This window comes from Haliotis cracherodii, unplaced genomic scaffold (assembly GCF_022045235.1).
Source record: "Haliotis cracherodii isolate W230 unplaced genomic scaffold, xgHalCrac1.p SCAF_1, whole genome shotgun sequence".
Classification (NCBI taxonomy): Eukaryota; Metazoa; Mollusca; class Gastropoda; order Lepetellida; family Haliotidae; genus Haliotis; species Haliotis cracherodii.
Window position 1 is genome coordinate 50955700 of NW_027266264.1, and position 20096 is coordinate 50975795.

Genomic DNA, 20096 nt, shown 5'->3' on the forward strand with positions numbered 1-20096 from the left:
ATGCAGCTATCGCTGCCAGGCAAGTACCATTGCCAAACCATGAGCGAGGGCAACTATTGTTGCCAAGCTGACCATCCGTTGTAAAGCGGACACTAAGCCATCTGCTGTAAAGCAGAATGGATAAATTGGTTCCTGCTGTAAAGCGGGTAACCCTATCCTAAATAATTTATAATTTGGGATGTATCCCAAGACGCCAAATGTAACTTGTAATGCAGTCCACCAGCACCCCGCCACAAGCACCAAGGTGCTTCCCCACAACCATTCGCGCTCATGTACACCCACCGTGTTATCCTATACTGAAAATGTTTCCTACAAGCATACTGCGGAAAGGGAGCTGCCAATGTTTTGTGTGAAAAGATCAAGTCCGGCCGGTGACAAATGAATCCCGTCACGCAGGTACAGTTGCTGCTCCTGCCGGTTGAACACTGTGTGGGGAACCCGTATCCCCCCAAGCTCACGGGCCCTGTTCCCCACTCGTCTGTTCAGCTTCTGCCTGGCCCCGTCCAGGTCCCGGGCACGGCTGGCTACATGCCAGTACCTCCGTGGCAGCATGTCTGACCACAGAATGACCGCACCAGGTAGGAGGAGGTGTATCCTCAGGAGTGCCAGCTTGATCTCATGATATAGCTGACACGTGGTTACCTTACCCAGGTCGTTCGAACCAAGGTGAATCACCACCGCCTTTGGTGGTGTCTGCATTGCTTTGACCTGGGCATCTATCAGCTCGGTCAGCTCCTCCCACCTCATGCCGCTCCTTGCCAACCAGAGACATCCCCCTGGAATACCGAAGTCACTGTCCTGTAGGTGCTCTCTCGCCCGGGTCAGGAAGCTGGGCCCAATCAACCATACTGAAAACATGAATCATTAGGAAGAAAACTGTTCTTGTATGGTTGGCGATTTAAATGTTTGCAGGTATGCGTATATAGCTTTTATAACATTCTGACCCCCACCTGCCAAAGTGCTGTATCAAATCTGAACTCACTCCATTACCGGCTGCTGTCGTTGCTGCGCCAATCCTGAAGGAATGCAAAGAGTATGCTGCTGTGCAGATGCCGCTATGCGCCAGTGCTCTTTTTAGCACGGCCTGAAATTGATACCTGGTCAGGGGAGATTTATCAAAGTGTACGAAAGCTTGAGTCTGACCCTGTGATCGAACTGTTAGGTATGCTTTAACTGCAGCCACTGGACACAGATTGTGGCCAGGTATGGCGGAAATGGAAACAACTATGCCATGTGAGTGCCTGTCCGTTTTTGAATGCCTTAGAGCGACAGTTACTGTCTTAGTCGTGTCTTGGACTTCTAGGTCCAAGAAAGCGCACCCTGGCTGAGAAAGTTTGGTTTGCACGAGTTCACTCACCCGAAAGAAACCAAAGAAGGCCAAGCAATATACTGCTTTGAACAATCTTACTTCATAGGTAGAAGAGCAGACAAATTGCAGGTTGTTTACAATTACTTTGAGCAGGTCTATTGTTATTGGTTTTCTGTGATCCTGCCTCCCCTGACACTTTTGCATCCCCGTAATCATTTTAGTAATAACAAAGTGGCCGGTGCGGTCTTCCATGCTGTGTAGCCTATGGTACGTTGAGATACCGGCCATATACGTTCTTACCGTACTCGGTGCATGTCCTGACACTGACAGGTGAGCAATGAAATGTACCAGATGAGTTATTGGAACCGGCCAGACATCTCCCAGGTTTTGTGATGCCCTGAATGCTTGCAATGCTTGGGTTCCTGCCTGGTAAGTTGCCCACGTGTTTACCGCCAATGATCGCTGAAGGAGCCTCTCTGCCTCGATTGTTAGCCCTGCCAGAGATTGTCTGGAAGTGGTGTGGGATGCAGATTGGCTGATGGAGCTGCATTGCGGAATCGTTCCCACTGAAATCTCGACAGTGCATCTGCGATAATATTGTCGTGTGTTGTTATATATCTGGCCTTGAACAAAATGTTGTGTTTGAGGCACTGCAGCACTAGCTGCCTAATCAGTGACATGATTCTGGGTGCCTTTGAAGACTGTTTATTTATTATTGACACTACAGCTTGGTTATCACAAAAGAAAAGTACTTTCCTGTTAGCAAAGGCTGTCCCCCACAGACAAACTGACAGCACAATCGGAAACAACTCCAGCAGTGTCATGTCACGAGTCGAACCGTCCTCCACCCACTCACGGGGCCAGAGCCCGTTTGCCCAGTTCCCGTTATAGTATGCGCCGAACCCCACAGTGCTGGCTGCGTCAGTAAACAGCTGCAGACATGTATTGTCAGCCCACTCTTTATTCTGAAAAACCGACACACCCTGAAATTCCCCCAAGAACCCGAGCCAAACCTCTAGGTCCTCCCGAACTCCCCGCGTGATGCGAACACGGTGTGCTTGATGACTTACCTTTGTATAGGCGTCAATCAGTCTGCGGCAAAACGGTCTACCCATGGGTATTGCCCGGCACATGAAGTTTAGCTTATACCCACCAGAGACTGCAAAGCTTTACGGGTCACTTTGTGCTTACCTGAGGCCAGCATATCGTGTATGATGGCGTTGATATTTACAATCTTTTCCTGTGGTATTCTAACCTGCATCCTGACTGTGTCGATTTCAAGACCTAGGAATGTTAAGCAGGATGCAGGACCTACTGTCTTCTCATGTGCTCTCCCAGCTCCTGGAAAGTACTGAGACATGTATCAAGGTTGTCACCACAGTCTTTCGTTCCTGCAGTTCCGCCTGTGAGAAAATCATCAAGGTAATGCATGAGTTGGCCGTTCATTGCAAAAAGGTGCTGAATTTTTCAAACACTGAGCATGATATGGAACAGCCAAACGGCAAGCATTTATCAAAGTAGTATTTACCTTGAAAGCACAAGCCTAGCAACTCAAAGTCCTGAGGGTGTACCGGCATAATCCTGAAAGCCGATTTCACATCAAATTTTGCAAGTAGAGCATTTGGACCAAGTTGCTGTACCATACTGACAGCCTCGTCGAACCGTGCATATGACACGGAGCATGCTTCGCTGTCTATGTTGTCGTTGATTGATCTGCCTTGAGGATAAGAAAGGTGGTGTATTAAACGAAAATCGTCTGTCCCCAGCAAGGACTGACTCTTACCCGTTTGCTTTTTGGGTACGAGACCGATGGGTGAAACTTGTAGGTTCAGCAGGGGCGGCGTTTCAAAAGGACCTGCCACCCTACCTAATTTTACTTCCTTTTTCAATTTGGCAGCTACTATCTCTTGTAAAATGGGATCCCTGGCTGAGCGTAGATTCTCAGACCAACGACTTAGGCGTGCCCCACTATATTCCAGTTGAAAACCTGATTCCAAACCTTGTAATAAATAAATGGCATGGGCATGGTTAGAATGCTTGTACAGTTACAAATGTCGCTTTAATCTAGTGAGTATGAGTGAAGTTGGGGCCAGTGCCTTTGTCATGGGTTGCCTGTGTGGAGTTAAGTTGTTTGGAGGGTCTACGACCCCCCTTTGCGCGAAAGCAAGAATAGGGGGGATGTTGCTCGCCTCAATTGGAGCATTTATGAATAAACTTGCATTCTGGCCTGGCGCACCTTGACCTGTTGTAGTCCCAGCATGCGTTGACTGTAAAGTCACGGCCCCTGCTGAAAGGCACTGTAAAGCGTTCAGTCTTATTTTCTTGAACACGGGACATAGTCGGTGTCATGTGCTTCAACCACAATTCACCGTCTATCTTGCCCCACTCCCGAATTGGGTCTCGCGCCATACGGTGTCGGAATTGCTGGTCGTAGTTTGACCAGCCAAAACCCCCGGAGCGGACTGCGGCATTACGGATTGTTTCCATGTATGCCAACATGCCCTGTATGGTGGACTGACAAAAATGTTTCACCACGTAAATGCTCATATATATGTGGAAAGCTGACGTCCATTGGCCTATGCTTAATGCCCTGGCGTTAGCCGGCTTGGCAGGCGAGAATCGCAGATTACCCGACGAATCCATCTGCATCTTAAATGCATCGTCATCGTCATGCGACTGTGCGCCTGGCAACAATGTAGTCAACTCCACAAACTCTCCTCTCCATACTCTCTCCCGTACAACTTGACGGACGTGAGCGCTGATAGCATCCGCCTGGAAGGTCAGGGAATCCCCTGTTCCCTGATTGGTTGACCCCGCTCCTGACACTGCACGTGGTGTGACGTCACGGGAAACTCCCGGCTCGCCCGAGTGTGCACTGCTAAATGACAACACATCGGGATTTCTTGACACCACCGACCCCGTTACCCTCAGATCATTTGTACTTACCCCTCGCATGCCAGTAAAGCTCCGAGAAGTATCTTGGGCCATCTGTTTGCCTAGCATATCCAGTATGCTGTTGAGTTGGCTCGATATAGCTAGCATCGACGGAACGGGCGACACCACTTGTTGAGGCTCTTCGATGTCTCCGTGATCGACTCGCGGGAGAACGTTTGAATTGTCCGAATCATCTGCTTCAACTAGCAAGTTAGCAGCTATTTGTACACTTGGCAAGGGGGGTCCGTGCAATGGAGATCTAGCTGATCTCCGTGACTTACCAGTAGCCGATGTCGCTTGCCGGACACTTGGTTCCCTCCTGGCTATTTTCCCGCTCCTTACGAGGCGGTGATTTAAGGCGGCCTGTCTTTTTGGTGGCATTCTTAATGGTAATTGCAACGAACTCTAGATGAACGCGCGAATATAACTATGTGTTGTACGGCTGAAAGCTGGAGAGCAAGTGCTGCGTGAGCTGATGTCACGCTACAACAGGTCATAGAAAATATAAACAAACGCTCCTTTACCGGACGTGCCAAGAGCGGATCTAGGCCAGAGACGATGGCACCATGCAAAACGGCACGTAGCCGCACGGAATGAAGGTATTTCGCTGTAATAATATTAGCAACTGTGCCAAGCCTAACATAAAGGCATTTAGTTCTAATCACTAAATGCTATTATTTCATAAGGAGATACAGAATAATCAAAATGGATAACAAATCAATGGCAGAAGTTCAGTTGTTGCTATGAATGTGCAGAGAGATATGATTGGCACTACTGCATACAAGACACCTTCCTATTCACAAGGTGGCCTTGTGGTTTATGATGCTATGATTAGTTGTGCAGAGTTGCTGAAATAGCTGTATTTCCTTTTTGAGCTCATCGAAACGAAATAGCTGTTTGATTATTCAGCTCATCGAAATGAAATAGCTGTTTCCTTATTCAGCTCATTGAAATGAAATAGCTTTGTTTTCTTATTCAGCTCATCCAGGTTGTTTTTATTATTGTTTTTTAACTCTCTTTTATTTATTTCTATGAAAAACAGTTATTTCCAGTTCAACAACCCTTCCAGTTGATGGCCTGCTTGTCACATATATAAGATAATGACTGGTATATCTATGGTGAAGCTCAACAAAATTATGCTTGTGACATAAACTATGGACAATATTAGAATGATGATTTTAAGTGTGGTGCAACTCGGAGAAAGAACAAGAAAAGGGTTTATAGTCAAGCCTCCGAATTAACGTTGGTTGGGAAACGAAAAACATGCTTAAATATTTGTTGTTACCTCAACACAACTCTATGAATCGCTTCTGTTGTGGCTGCCAGGTGCTCAACCTTCAGACAGGGACTGAGTCTGTGAGTGGAGTACTGCGGGACATGGTCCAAAACTTGTCAGTAACAACAAACAGTCAGGCAGGCGATCAAGGTAGGTATAGGTAGAATCAGAAGATTTTTTTTTCTCCAAATATTTGTTTATTTCTGTGTGATTTCAACAGTTCTATTCACTACCGTATATCATGTGCTGTGATACAGATATTCTACGATTGGCTGAAAATATTGCTACTAGTCTCAATGACGAAGTTGGTGACGCAGCAGAAGAAAGTAAAGTTAAACGATCAGAGGTAAGTTGTGGCCTCAATAATACATAATGAATTGTCCTGTTCGCTGGTAACAATGAAATCGTAGTACTAATACGGGATAGCCTTTTTAGCTCTCTGAAAATGTCAAGTGATAATGTTGCAAAATAATTTGAAATATTGTAATGAAAATTATCAGACAAAGGCATGAAAAGGCAGATGTTTAGTTGAAAAACTAAGTATGAGCAAGTCTGTGACTCAAGATGAATTGTTATGTCTTTATTTACATCTCCAAGGAAAATCAATTGGGGTCACATACTAGAAAAATGTTTCATTTAAACCTCTAAAATATGCCAATTGCATATTTTATTCTCACCTGTGCCATTGTTGGAATGAACAAAGTTATATTCCTTTGAATACACTGCCTCTATTACATCATAGCCAATGTTCTTGCAACATCTGTAGAATTTCAACAAACATCCTCTTCACTGTCAGCAATCCTAATCATACGTGTGTGTGTGTTTGTGTGTTTGTGTGTCTGTGTCTGTGTCTGTGTCTGTGCTATTTGGGTGTAAAAATTGTATAGGTAGTATTTTTGACGTAATTTTGGACCATGGACTCACCCTCACCAACCACTGTCGTCAGTATGGAGGTTGGTATAGGCGACATGTTGGCAGATAGGCATACAACTCGTGTACAGCGCGATCCTTAACTTAACATAACAGATACCCCTCCTCGTCCACATGATTAGCAGCTACCACTAGCGTATCGGCAAGACGATCAGAAGCAAAACCTTCTGCATCTGTGGCGACAACTGTCCTCAACAGTTAAGCAAGGGGTGGGCATATGTTCCTGAGACAAACCCTCTGCTGAGGCTGACCGTTACATCTAGCCCTGCACGAGATCAGCAGGATTACAACAGGGAACCTACTCCTTCCACGTGACCGTGGCTCACACCCAGTTGACAGTCAACAGTATGCTACAGACAGGTCGGCTATGGATCCCAACATCTTACATGGGTTGGCAGTAGTGTAGAGGAAGCAGCAGCTGTCAGTATATTACGACACGATTACACCTTTGTTGAACTGATAGAAGAAATCTATCACCTGCTGCCTAACTTACGGCCACCTGCTGCACCTGACCTGTCAACCCACAAGCCTGAACGGCAAGAGTTTGTCGACACACCTTCACCAGAACCTAGTTTCAACTCTCTGCCTTGGCCTTCATGCATAAATAAGATACTTACATAAGTTGGATTGCTGCCAGAGTTTGTCACGTAATGCTTCCTCTCCGCAAGTCATTTAAGTAATTGACAGAGGATACTCTGATGGAGATACGACTGGACTAGATGGGCTTTGTACACTCTGTGCAGGAGAGGATTTTGAAAATGCAGGAAGATCTTATCTTGGTGCAGATGAAGATGTTAGTCAGCTTCAGCTCACCTGGAGACAACACCTCTTATCTCTGAGCCCTTCAAGAAGTCTGCTCGCACAGCCCATCACAGCTGCAGTGCTGTTTAATCAGAAGTTGCACAAAATCATCAACGAGGTGCCTCAGGACAAAACGGAATGTCTACCATCAACCTCGCGGCAACACCTCACAAGAGGCCTGTCAACTCGCCTCCTCATCCCTAAGATCCACCCTAGATGAAACATGTTGCTTTGGTCCGATATTCTTTTTGTTACGCCATGCCCTCTTTCCTCAGTCGTTAATCCCTAAGGTCATGGGAGGGTGCTGTTCATGACTTTCTAGGTGTAACTCTACATCAACCAACCCTATCAACCTTGTTTTGTCACTGGATGCCGACCAGGTTTCAATCTATCCCCATCCCCATGACAAGTGGGGGAACGGATCAGAGATTACATCAACAATTGGCAGCTTCTCACATCTGACTGCCGGATTTTTTACATGATTTGAACTGGGTACAAGCTGCACTTCCATCAGTCCAACACGTGTATCCCACCCTACAGGTCCTTGATTCCATCGTGGAATGACCAAGTTGGCAAATGCGTACTTTAGCCATCAAGACTCTACTTGAGAAGGGAGAAATTTGAGCACTTGCCAACTCGGATACCAGCGGCGGTTTCTGTTCTCTGGTATTCCTCGTGTCAAAGAAGAATATGTCAGAGATGTTGTTTGTTTGTTGTTTAACGCTGCACTCAGCAATATTCCAGCTATATGATGGCGGTCTGTATGTAATTGAGTCTGGATCAGAAAATCCAGTGATTGACATCATAACATCAATCTACACAATTGTTATACAATGACATGCATCAACCAAGTCAGCAAACCTGACCACCTGACCCTGTTAGTCGTTCTTAATGGCAAGCATGGGTTGCTGAAGACCTATTCTAACCCGTATCGTCACAGGTATATCAGATATGTGTATGATCATCGGCCTGAAGCTCCTCAACAAAGACTACCTTGTACATCTGCCCATGTTCCAGATGGAATCGATCAAGAAGGTACAAACCGCTCTCTGACTTGGAGACTGGTTAGTCACCTTAGACCTACAGGACACCTATGTTCCAGTCTGAGTGCCAAAAATACCTCCGATTCGCAGCCAACGAAAGGAGATACATGTTTCAAGTTCTCCCACTCGGTATATCAATCGCACCATGGCTATCCACTCGGATAATGGCTCCAATTATCAGCTTTGCTCACCTATCTGCATCTAGTGGATGTAGTTTATTGGAAATAAATCATGTATCTCCCGCTCTGCACATGCGCTGAGGCATTCAACCAATATGGTATTCCTAACAACTGCTTAGGATGGCTGACAGTGAAGAGTAGTCTGTTGAAGATCTTTTTGGTGTGATGTTAACCAAATTGCAAGAATATTGTCGCACAATGATAACTATTGCTTGATTTATCATAACTATCATAACATCTTGAAAAAAACATTTTTAGTTCACACTAGTAAAAAACATTTCTGCCACAAAAATTACATTGTTGCTAGGTGTTTCTGGCTCGTTTCTCCAGTTTTCAAAAATATCCGAATTTAAATATATAGCTGAAAAATGACCTAGTCTCCATACAACATGCCAGGGCCTCTCTCTGTGTCTTTTTCTTCCACCCCTCTATGACGTATTGTAACCCTTTTATAAGCAAAGTAAAATATGTTTTAGACTCGCGAGATTCTTCTGACGAAACTGTCCGATGTTGAAATACAAAGTCAAGACTCCCTTGAGCAGATGACCAACATTATCGGAGAACTCACCACAACAACTGTAGAAGTTACAGATACTATGCAGGTCTGACAAGAATGATCCCACTGCTCTTTATATTCTTTGATAGTCCATCTTGTAAACTCTAATGATAATATTGATCATGATGTTTAACCTGGACTCCAAACAAGCATCATTCATCATTCAACCATCTATGGACCAGCATAAAATTTGACCCTGAAGAAATAACGATAAATGTAAACGTTTATCAAAAGAACAGTGATGTCACGACAGAGGTCTCCCGAAATGGGCTTGATATGTAGTACACTTTGGGGAATTTCAATCCAGATGTGGTGACACATAACCACCAGGCTATATCCCATTAGCCCCTTCCTGTAACAAGACAGACATTGGATATGGACATTTCTATACAAGTTGAGTGAGTGTGTGAGTTGGGTTTAACTTCGTTTTTAACAGTATTCCAGTTATATCATGGTGTGTCAGCTTAATGTGTGAGGAAAGCCCGAAGTGATGCAGGTCTCAGACGTTTACCACTTCGGTGAAACCCAAGAGCACAGGTGTGGTGCTGACAAACCTAGAAACATAATCAGGGCGAACCGGGATTCGAACCCGCAATCATATGTTTCTGGCGTGCCCAAGGGACGCAACTCTGCACAGCGAATCGCGGCGCCTTAGACGACTGGGCCACCCGTGCCCCCCAATACAAGTTGAATAGAATCCCTCACATCACTTAAATCAGTGTTATAGGTGGGAGACCATATGGTGTATACTGTACTTTAGTGAGAAATGTTTTGTTTGTTTGTTTGTTGTTTAACGCCACACTCAGCAGCGTTCCAGCTATATGACGGCGGTCTGTAAATAATCAAGTCTGGACCAGACAATCCAGTATTATGTAGTTTAACCTATAGGCTTATTTTTCAAGGTTTTTTTCAGATGACAAAGTAGACACAATTCATGGACAGCACCTTCTTTAATGTACTATTGCAGCAATGTTTTGGTTCAGATCTATACCATGATGTGGCTAAAATAGTATGTTAAAGAAGTTGTTATCCATAAATTGTATCTACTGTGTAGTTTAACCCAAATCTGATGTTTCCATCATTGTAGGTAATTGCTGTCAATGTTAGTGCCCGTCTGACTGAGAGCTTGGGAGATGTAGCAGAAACTGCACCCACAGTGGCCAAATCCATAGCTATGTAAGTTGGATCCACTTTTGTATACCGGTACATTAGCCCAGTCACAATAATAGTCTTGTTTCTCGTGATTTTTTTCAATACTGACTGTAGGGTGGGTTTTGTTTTTATTTCTTTTTTTTCTTACTTTCTAATGTACCATATGGCTGGTTTTATTGTTTACTGTCGCACTCACCGTTATTATAGCTATATGATGGCAGTGTGTAAATAATCAAGTCTGGACCAGACAACCCAGTGATTGACATCATGAGCATCGATATACGCAATTGGGATACGATGCATCAACCAAGTCAGTGAGCCTGACCACCCGATTCTGTTAGTCGCCTCTAACAACAAGCATAGGTTGGCTTCATGGCTGACTCAAAGCATGAAAAGACCAGGTCAAAGTCATTGAGGACGCAACCAAGTTCTCCTGAGAATCAGACCTACCCAGTATCAGTTGCAATCTTGCGCAAAAGCGCACTTTCACTTGTCAACAGCTGATGTAACCTTATGATCCCTGCTGCATCAAACATGTATGTGATGGTGGAAGTTGACAAGGTGGCCCTGGATGTGCTCTTGTGTTTCATTGCAGGAAGCAGCTCCTCATCCTGGAGAACCTCATAGAGCTGACTGTTAACCCAGTGGCAGAGACGACTCCAGCCCCGGGCTCAGGAACCAGCATCCCACCAACAACCAAGACAGTAGGTGGTGCACCTTATCCTTGAATTAATTGATGAGGATGTTTACTGAGAGCAATAAACTACCAAGGTAATAATTCTTTGGTCAGTATTAACCTAAATGTACAATTATGCAAATTAAATTTTGCAGTTTGAACATAACATGAATGTAGCATGATAGAAATTAATAAGCAATCAATTAGTGCTTAGTTTCAGGCGCTTTGATGCAAAGTTACATTGTCTTGGATCAGTTTCATTCGTTTACATCAGTGTGCACTTGTTATCATAATGATTGCACATTCTGGCTAACTGTTACCAATAATTGTTCCAATAGAAGATGGAAGAAAAGACAAAGCCGATTCTAGATGTGTACGAGAAAATTGGAGACGCCATGTTGCGAGGAATACAGTTTTCCTCTGAGGAACCACTACATATAGAGTCTAAGAAGACGTCTCTGGCACTTGCGTGGACTAAGGCAGATGACGACAGTGACATGGAGCTGACTGCTAAACTGCAGGACAATGGACAGGCGGGACAAATTAGGATTCCAATCAAGACAAGTCTACTAAAAAACCCTACAATCAGCACTGATGTTGAAGCAGTCAATGTTCAGGTGAAAATGTTGAAGCATGAATTTTTGTGAAGATGTATGTGGATTTTATATTATTGACATTCTTGAACTAATGTGTTAATCAATATAGCAAACCTGGGAAAATTGTGTATCCTTGAACGGTCATCAAAGACCATTCATATGACTTTGTGACTTTGTGAGGTCATTTCATTATATTATTATTAATGGCATAATAAATTAATTGTTACTGTTTATCCAAGTCAGTGTCGCTAACAGACACCCAGTCTCACATAAAGTTAATATCCTGAGTACAGATGAAGAAAACATCAATATCAGTAGACACTTAATGTACATTGATGCCATGAGCAAGGAGCTCTAACTTCAGCAAGGCGTTCACAATTGTGTTTTCATGTTGACTTTGTCTTTACATCAGCAAGGAGTTCAGAAGACTTTTTTCTCTTTGTGGAACAGGTCCAGGTGATGTCAAGCAATCCTTTTGTTTGGGATGACTCATCTGAGAGCATCAACTTCCCGATTGTCAACATCATCATGAAGAGCCGAGGGCTGGATGGAAGGAAGCTGAAGCTGGAGCACCTGCTGAGGCCCGCTGACATCATCATCACTGATAACAGTAGGTCACTCCTTGTAGCATCCTACAAACACAAGGGCTGGATGCTACCCTGTCCTCTTTCACTATACAATGTCTGTGAGAATTTTCCTCTGATCTGCAACATCAAATATTTCTTTACATCAAGGGTCACTTTTGTACCAGTACAGTGTATGCGTTCATCATATGGTTCACCCAGGGGTCCGGAAAATTTAAAATCCCAATCGGACATTTACATTTATGCCATGCCCCCTTCAAACAGCGTGTTTTAGTACGACTTTTTACACACAAATTACAAGTTGTTACGTATTCATAATATGATGAATTATGAATTGTTTCAATTTATATTGTTTAATTCACCGGACAATTAATAACAAATAATATCATTTTAGATATATATGGAAAACATACGTTTGTTTCTGTTATAATAACGATCTGTCAAAGTTGTGAACGGTCTAATTAATATTCATGAGTCTGCTCAAGTGTACGCGTTGTAACATTTGGATCGAGACTGTTATCCCATATTTGGTTATCATGTGACCTCACGGGAAAAGTGTTTTTTTTTAAACTAAAGATTATTTAAAAACAAGACAGATAATATAATCATAAATCCTAAACTATCGTTGATAGCAATAGTTATTTGAATACTTTTTCATCTGTACTTAATTATTGACCATAAAAAAATTTGATATCGATCGTCACAGAAAGCAAAATGGCGGTCAATCAAGATTCAATATACGACTAGCTACTGAAAACAATAAAATCTGCAAATCCTCGTTGTATGTCAACCAAGTGAAAGTCGTTAGCCACGACTTACAAAATGATCATTCAGACTTTGAGGGTTTGGCAGATCCGCTCGACTGATCTGCATCGGTCGACTGGCTGTCGTCACGCTTTCGCTTCTTGTCTGAGGTTGCATCGTATCGTAGCATTGTGAGGATAATGAGGTACATCGATAATGCAAGGTATTTATGTACAGTTGTAAACACATTTTACTCAAATTAACAAGATGTTCTCAGTAATAAATCCTCGATTAATCAGTGTCAACTCAGTTTATTGCCTATTACAGTGATTGACCGATTGGACTATCATTCTAGGTACGATGTATTTACAGCAATCAAAACAAACAAAGCTTGTCAGTGTAGATAATCTTCATTGTGTTACAACTGCAGACAGAAACTGCTCAGTCCTAACTGTTGATCATGTCCGGTCAAAATTTAAGAATGTCCGGACAATACTTTTTATAATGTCCGGACAGATAAATTTAAATGTCCGGTAAGCAATATTTTACCTAATTTTCAGTGTGTTTTTAAAAAAATCAAAAACAATCTCATTTCTGACTATAGATAAATGGTCTAAGATCAAATGGTATATTTTGGACATTTTGAGAATTTTATCAGTATTTTAGAAGATCTCCTTCCTGCTTTTGTTTGTTTTTCTGTCTATATTACCCCCTGCCACATAGGTAGAGGCTGTTGTATATTGTGGCTGCCATCTGTTAACAAGTAGAATTGAAGGCCATTCTATTATGTCGTTAGCAATTGTATATGAACCAAGACAGAAAAAGCTGCTGTTTATTATAAGGGCCCAACTATAGGCTTTTATGATTAAAGAAATGACTTTTTTTAAGTAATTAAGTTATCTGAATTTTTTTATCAGTGAGTATTAGATTTCCAACACTTTTAGGGTGACTTTTGGACATCTTACAACAGCAAATGCAGAAAAACAAGGCTAAAGTGTGTAGAGGCTCATGGAAAGTAGTTATCTCATCTTACTATCATTGTACCTCACCATTGTGACCCTCCCCTAGAGACTTTCATATTTTTGGGGGACCTTCCCCTGGTTCCCTCTGACCCGTCCACCCTATGATAAATGATCGGTCTCTAAGTATTTAAATATAAAATATATTGCATATTAATAATTTTGACTTGCTCTTTAACTTCAGCAACAGTCTCTGTGCATGCCTGGGAGAACCATGAGCTAAACGTGACTGTTGACAGCAACAGCACCATCATCTCCTCAGACAGCAAAGCCATCAAAATCGCCAGCAACAGCTCATTGCTGGTCAAACTTAATAGTGTAAATACTTCTCTCACACTAAAGGTATTTGTCCAAATTAACCGCGTCCCCTCCACCAGTGAGGTAGTAGACTTTGGATTTGACATGCCACTCTCCCCCAACATGTTACTGCGGTCAGGGAACTTAACCCAGGCCCCGGACCAGGTGGTCCTGCCCAAAATAGAGGGCAGTGACTCCACCTATACTGTCGGTTTCACAATCAAGCCTGGCCAGAGTCTGGACACAGAAGGGCTACAGAATGGAACACTGGTGAATGTGAGTGTTCAGACCTACAGTTTGACCTGCTCCTACTGGGACGAAGGCCTGGAGATGTGGAGCACCAGGGGCTGTCTGGTAAGGGATGTGAATGTTCAGAATGACTGAAAGGATATAATAAATAATTTTTTAGATTTTCATCCGAAGCCATCACTTCATTTTATTGTCGCAAGGTAAGTACAATTAAAGATAATTGCTTTGTATGTTGTCTTTTTACTTGATATACATAGTCCTACCAAACAGACCCATGAAGATCAAGGGTAGAATTGATCTTCAACAACCCATGCTTGGCGTAAGAGGCGACTAATGGGATCGGGTGGTCAAGCTCACTGATTTGACACTTTGATACATGTCATCGTATCCCAATTGCATAGATTGATGCTCTTGATATTAATCACTGGATTGTCTTGATTATTTACAGACCGCCGTCATATAGCAGGACTATTGTTGAGTGCCGGGCTAAAACAGACTGATGCTTCATGCTCCAAATTGATAACATCTATCTACAGTTAATGTACACAGATGGCTTAATTAAAAAGTCTGATCAAGACTTGATTATTTATGAACAACTTTTAAGATGAAAGTAAATGTTCCAACTACGGTTCACTGTTCAAGAGTGATTTTAATTGTTTTCATTTCAGGTTAGTCCATTCACGACACAGGAGAGCCTTCATTGTCTGTGCGGCCATCTGTCGGTGTTTTCGGGAGGTATCTTTGTGGCTCCCAACACTGTCAATCCCATCACAGATATTGGTCTCTTCCTACAATTCTTTGACAACCCTGTTGTTGTGTCAGCTGTCATTGCCCTGTGGGGAGTTTACCTTCTTGTTCTGTCCTGGGCAAGACAGAAGGATAAGGAAGATGCCAAAAAGGTGAGCCCTTTGTAACATTACAAATATCTAGAAATGTTTTTGGCATGCCGTCCTTTGAGAATATGTTGTGGCTAGCATTCCAGATTGAATTGAACTTGTCAATTTTTGTGAGTGAGTGAGTATGGTTTTTTACGCTGTTTTAAGCAATATTCCAGCAATATCATGGCGGCGGGACACCAGAAATGGGCTTCTCACATTGTACCCATGTGGGGAATTAAACCCGGGTCTTCAGCCTGACGAGCGAACATTTTAACCACTAGGCTACCCCATAGCCTCTAATTTTTGTGTGTTTGTTCAAGACATCTGAATTGAAAATACTGTTGTTACGTTAATTCAATTTATTATAAACTGTTTTGCAGTATTCTTGAACGAGGTAATGCTGATTAAGGCTTTTTTTGAACATCGGTCATGTGACTGGCAACTAGCTTCTCAAATTTTAAAGCTTAAATGTTTACATTAAGAAATCATTACAGGTAGGAACCACAGTACTGGCTGACAATGACCCCAGTGACAAGTATGTGTACCTGATCTGTGTGGTGACTAGCTGGTGGCCCCAGGCCGGTACCACCGCCAATATCTTCCTCTACCTCCGGGCACGCTACAGGCAGAGTGCTCGTCACATCCTGGCAGACCCACAACGGAAGCTGTTCACTCCCGGGGCAGAGAATTGGTTTGTCCTCACCACCAGCAGGAGACTCGGCAAATTGAAATCTGTTGTTGTCTGGCATGACAACAAGGGGAAGAACCCATCTTGGTAGGATAGGATTTCAGTCATATCACATTTTACGTTCATGCTGTGTTGTATGTAAATAGAGGTTGATGTTTGTGAATCACAATAGAAGTTGCTTGTGCATCAAATGAAACATAAAAGTTTATTCTTCTCTGCCAGTATGTGAAGTAGTAACTCAGCTTGACCTTGAGGTTCAAGTTGGATGGACACTCGAGTACCTGCATTGTACACATGCATTGTACACGTACCCGAGTGTTCATCTAACTTGAAATTCTCGGTCTCGGATATGTAACTATTACAAGTCAGCTAGGTATGGGAGGAAATTCCGAAGTGTTGTAGGTCTTAGATTATGTACCACTTTGGTGAAACCCAGAGGACAGGTACGGTGCTAACAAACCAAGATACAGTCAGAGCAAACCAGGATTTGAACCCATGTTTCTGGCACACCTATAGGATGCAACACTGCATAGCTAATACTGGATATTCCACTCCGTTCAGTGAAGGTAAATATGGCTCATCGAGTATATCAAGGTAACATCTTGATACAAGTATACAAAGCCTATATCCCCCATTACCTGCTGGTTTCTGACAGAATGAGACTACTAGTCGCGTGTTGTGCAAATGGTTTGCAATGTATCTAACCAGATCTTCCTGCGTCTGCTATACAGAATGGAGGCCATTTTGTAAACATAGCTTTTCCTATGTCCAGTTAAAATCTAGGGAGATCTCACAGACCACAATATGGACCATTGCAGCACCTAAGCTGTATGGGCTACCTTTGCCCATGCTGAGGAGTATTAAGTGCCATCTTAAACCATACTGAGGATTATTATTGGCAAAATCTGGTAATTGGATCATCGGCCAGTGGATCATGACAGCTAAGCGACGTCTTAAGCCGTATCAAGGATTATTAGTGGAGAAATCTGGTAATTGGATCATTGGTGGATCATGACGGCTAACCAACGTCTTAAATCGTATGAAGGATTATTATTGGAGAAATCTGGTATTGGGATCATCGAACAGTGGATCATGACAGCTAAGCGAAGTCTTAAAGTGTACTGAGGATTATAATTGGTGAAATCTGGTATTGGGTTCATCAGACAGTGGATCATGACAGCTAAGTGTCGTCTTAGACCGTACCAAGGATTATTATTGGAGAAATCTGGTATTGGGATCATCGGACAATGGATCATGACAGCTAACCAACGTCTTAAATCGTATCAAGGATTATTATTGGAGAAATCTGGTATTGGGATCGTCAGACAGTTGATCATGATAGCTAAGCGACGTCTTAAACCGTACCGAGGATTATTATTTGAGAAATCTGGTATTGGGATCATCGGACAGTGGATCATGACAGCTAACCAACGTCTTAAATTGTATCAAGGATTATTATTTGAGAAATCTGGTATTGGGATTGTCGGACAGTTGATCATGACAGCTAAGCAACGTCTTAAACCGTACCAAGGATTATTATTGGAGAAATCTGGTATTGGGATCATCAGACAGTGGATCATGACAGCTAAGCGACGTCTTAAACCGTACCAAGGATTATTATTTGAGAAATCTGGTATTGGGATCATCGGACAGTGGATCATGACAGCTAAGCGACGTCTTAAACCGTACCTAGGATTATCATTGGAGAAATCTGGTATTGGGATCATGGGCCAGTTAATCATGACAGCTAACCAACGTCTTAAACCGTACCAAGGATTATTATTGGAGAAATCTGGTATTGGGATCATCAGACAGTGGATCATGACAGCTAAGCGACGTCTTAAACCGTACCTAGGATTATCATTGGAGAAATCTGGTATTGGGATCATGGGCCAGTTAATCATGACAGCTAACCAACATCTTAAACCGTACCAAGGATTATTATTGGAGAAATCTGGTATTGGGATCATCGGCCAGTTGATCATGACAGCTAGGGAACGTTTATGTTTCAAAACATAGACATTTAGGGATGTTTAACTATGTTGTCAAATAATATGTTTATGCATGAGTGATGTACTACAAATGTTCTACTTAAAATGTATTTCTTCGTGATCTTCATGATCTCATACTAAAAACCATTGTGTCATTGACATGATTTGATATTTATTTATTGACTCATTATTTCATCACACCATGTACATACATAATTAACATGTATGGACTTAATATTGTTGAATATATCTAACAATGATGTTTTGACCACCATACAGTTAAAGCAGACAGAACCTTTGTAAGACAATGCCAGGTCGAAGATGTATTGCCTTGACATATTGTTCATTAATTAAGATAAATCAAAGACCTAGCTTGTTTCCTTTCTCTCTTCTGTTATCTACAAATGGTCATAAAATCATTGAATCTACTGCTAGGCATAATTCCAAGATATCCTGTACATGTGTTGCAGGTACTTGAAGGAGGTGGTAGTCCTTGACATCCAGACTAAAGAAGTATGGCACTGTGTGTATGATGACTGGCTGGCTGTCGACAAAGGACCTGGCTTCATCCAGGTGGAAATCCCATCTCTTAGTCAGACCAACATGGATGATCATCGCCTGTACCAATTAATGCTCAGGTCCAGTCAAGACTTCCGAAACAGTCATCTGTGGATCAGCATCTTCTCCAAGCCAGCCTACAACCAGTTCACGCGAGCCCAGCGGCTGACGTGCGGCCTGTGTCTGCTCCTTACCACCATGTTGACCAACATCATGTTCCATGGGGTGCCCACCGACGCCCCGGAGGACCAGGTCCAGAGTGGCACGGTGGCTCTGTCTCTCAGTGGAATTGTCATAGGAATCCAGAGTGGCTTGATTATGTTTCCTATCAATACTATCTTCCCCGAGCTCTTTACTCGGACAGCTCCTAAAGAAGTTCCAAGTTCGGAATCATTGCCGGGGGAGGGAAATAGGGATGCTACAAGTAAGACTGGAAAGGATGAGGTATGTGAAGAAGATATAGAGATTTCTATTTGTATTACAAAAACAGAGTCAGGAACACGGAAAGCTAAATGCAAAGATCTGAAGTGCTGTGTTTCAAGGAATTCTTCTGAAGTGGTCAGTGATTCTGAGGCAACTGGATCTAACGCAGATAAACCTTCAGTAAAAGCAAAAAGGAGGTATAAGGTGGATTTTGTAAAAGCAGACACTTGTGGTGGGGATTCAGTAACAGTTGGCACGGATGAAATGGATTTGGCAATGTCACGTGCAAGAAGAAAAAGCAGTACAACACAGACAGATGACGCAAAGAAAAAAGTGAAAAAGTCATTCAGGTATGCAATTTTTTAACCCATATGGCTGTACTTCATTTTTTATGTAATGTTGGGGATATCTAATGTTTTAAGTCTTTGGTGTCTATAAACATCGACCTATAAACCATACATATTTTAGGTCTTATGGTTGGTAGTTAGATAGTGCTTTGTTGCTGCCTCAAAGGAAAAAAAACAAACAATTTGGTATACATGGATCTGAAGGGATTACAACAGAACCAACAATGAAAGAATTAAGCGTAAATTGTTTCCCAAATTATTTGCAATATTTTAAGTAAGTGCGCACACTGACTCCCCCACACTCACAAGATAAACTGTAGAAAAAATAAATGCTTCTAAAAAATAATTATGCTTCCAACTGTTGGGGAAAAAGAAATTGCCTGCCACAAAAAATACATTGCTGCAAGATGGTTTAAAAAAAAGAAATTAGGCTCTTAGTTCGAAATATCTCATTTTGCTACTGTAGTTGAAAAAAATATGGAGTTTCCATACAAAATCCCAGCCCCACTCTCATGGATATGAAATGGTGAGTCCCTAACACGGTTCCTGTGTTTGTGTTGCTGCAGGTTCCCCTGGTGGTTCCTGTACATTACCTGGACACTGTGCCTGGCTACCTGTATCATCTGCTCCTTCTTCGTGATGCTGTACGGCCTCAAGTACGGCTACCAGAAGAGTGTGGAATGGCTTGTGTCTTTCTTAACTGCCTTCACGCAGAGCGCCACTGTCACTCAGCCAATCAAGGTGGTCGTCCTGGCAGTGCTCCTCACACAAATACTCAAGCGACCAGTGAATTACGACAGCTGGACGCCTACTGAAGGTGCAGGCATGTGTAGTGCATGTGATTTGTGATACCGAGTATTTCTCAG

At 42.7% G+C, this 20096-nt stretch overlaps 1 protein-coding gene and 1 pseudogene across 1 annotated transcript in view; one reads left to right on the top strand and one right to left on the bottom strand.

The window, feature by feature from the left end:
- Nucleotides 1–20096, top strand: part of LOC139479059 (uncharacterized) — a 103889-nt gene that overhangs the window by 77573 nt on the left and 6220 nt on the right. Inside the window, exons 55-66 of the mRNA XM_071261813.1 lie at nucleotides 5570–5669; nucleotides 5777–5865; nucleotides 8949–9074; nucleotides 10116–10204; nucleotides 10776–10884; nucleotides 11195–11473; nucleotides 11903–12062; nucleotides 13984–14450; nucleotides 15014–15244; nucleotides 15706–15998; nucleotides 18373–19233; nucleotides 19797–20047. Of these exons, the coding sequence (XP_071117914.1) occupies nucleotides 5570–5669; nucleotides 5777–5865; nucleotides 8949–9074; nucleotides 10116–10204; nucleotides 10776–10884; nucleotides 11195–11473; nucleotides 11903–12062; nucleotides 13984–14450; nucleotides 15014–15244; nucleotides 15706–15998; nucleotides 18373–19233; nucleotides 19797–20047 (3055 nt within the window). The remainder of the gene's footprint in view (nucleotides 1–5569; nucleotides 5670–5776; nucleotides 5866–8948; nucleotides 9075–10115; nucleotides 10205–10775; nucleotides 10885–11194; nucleotides 11474–11902; nucleotides 12063–13983; nucleotides 14451–15013; nucleotides 15245–15705; nucleotides 15999–18372; nucleotides 19234–19796; nucleotides 20048–20096) is intronic.
- On the bottom strand, nucleotides 1572–3414 carry LOC139479069 (uncharacterized; annotated as a pseudogene).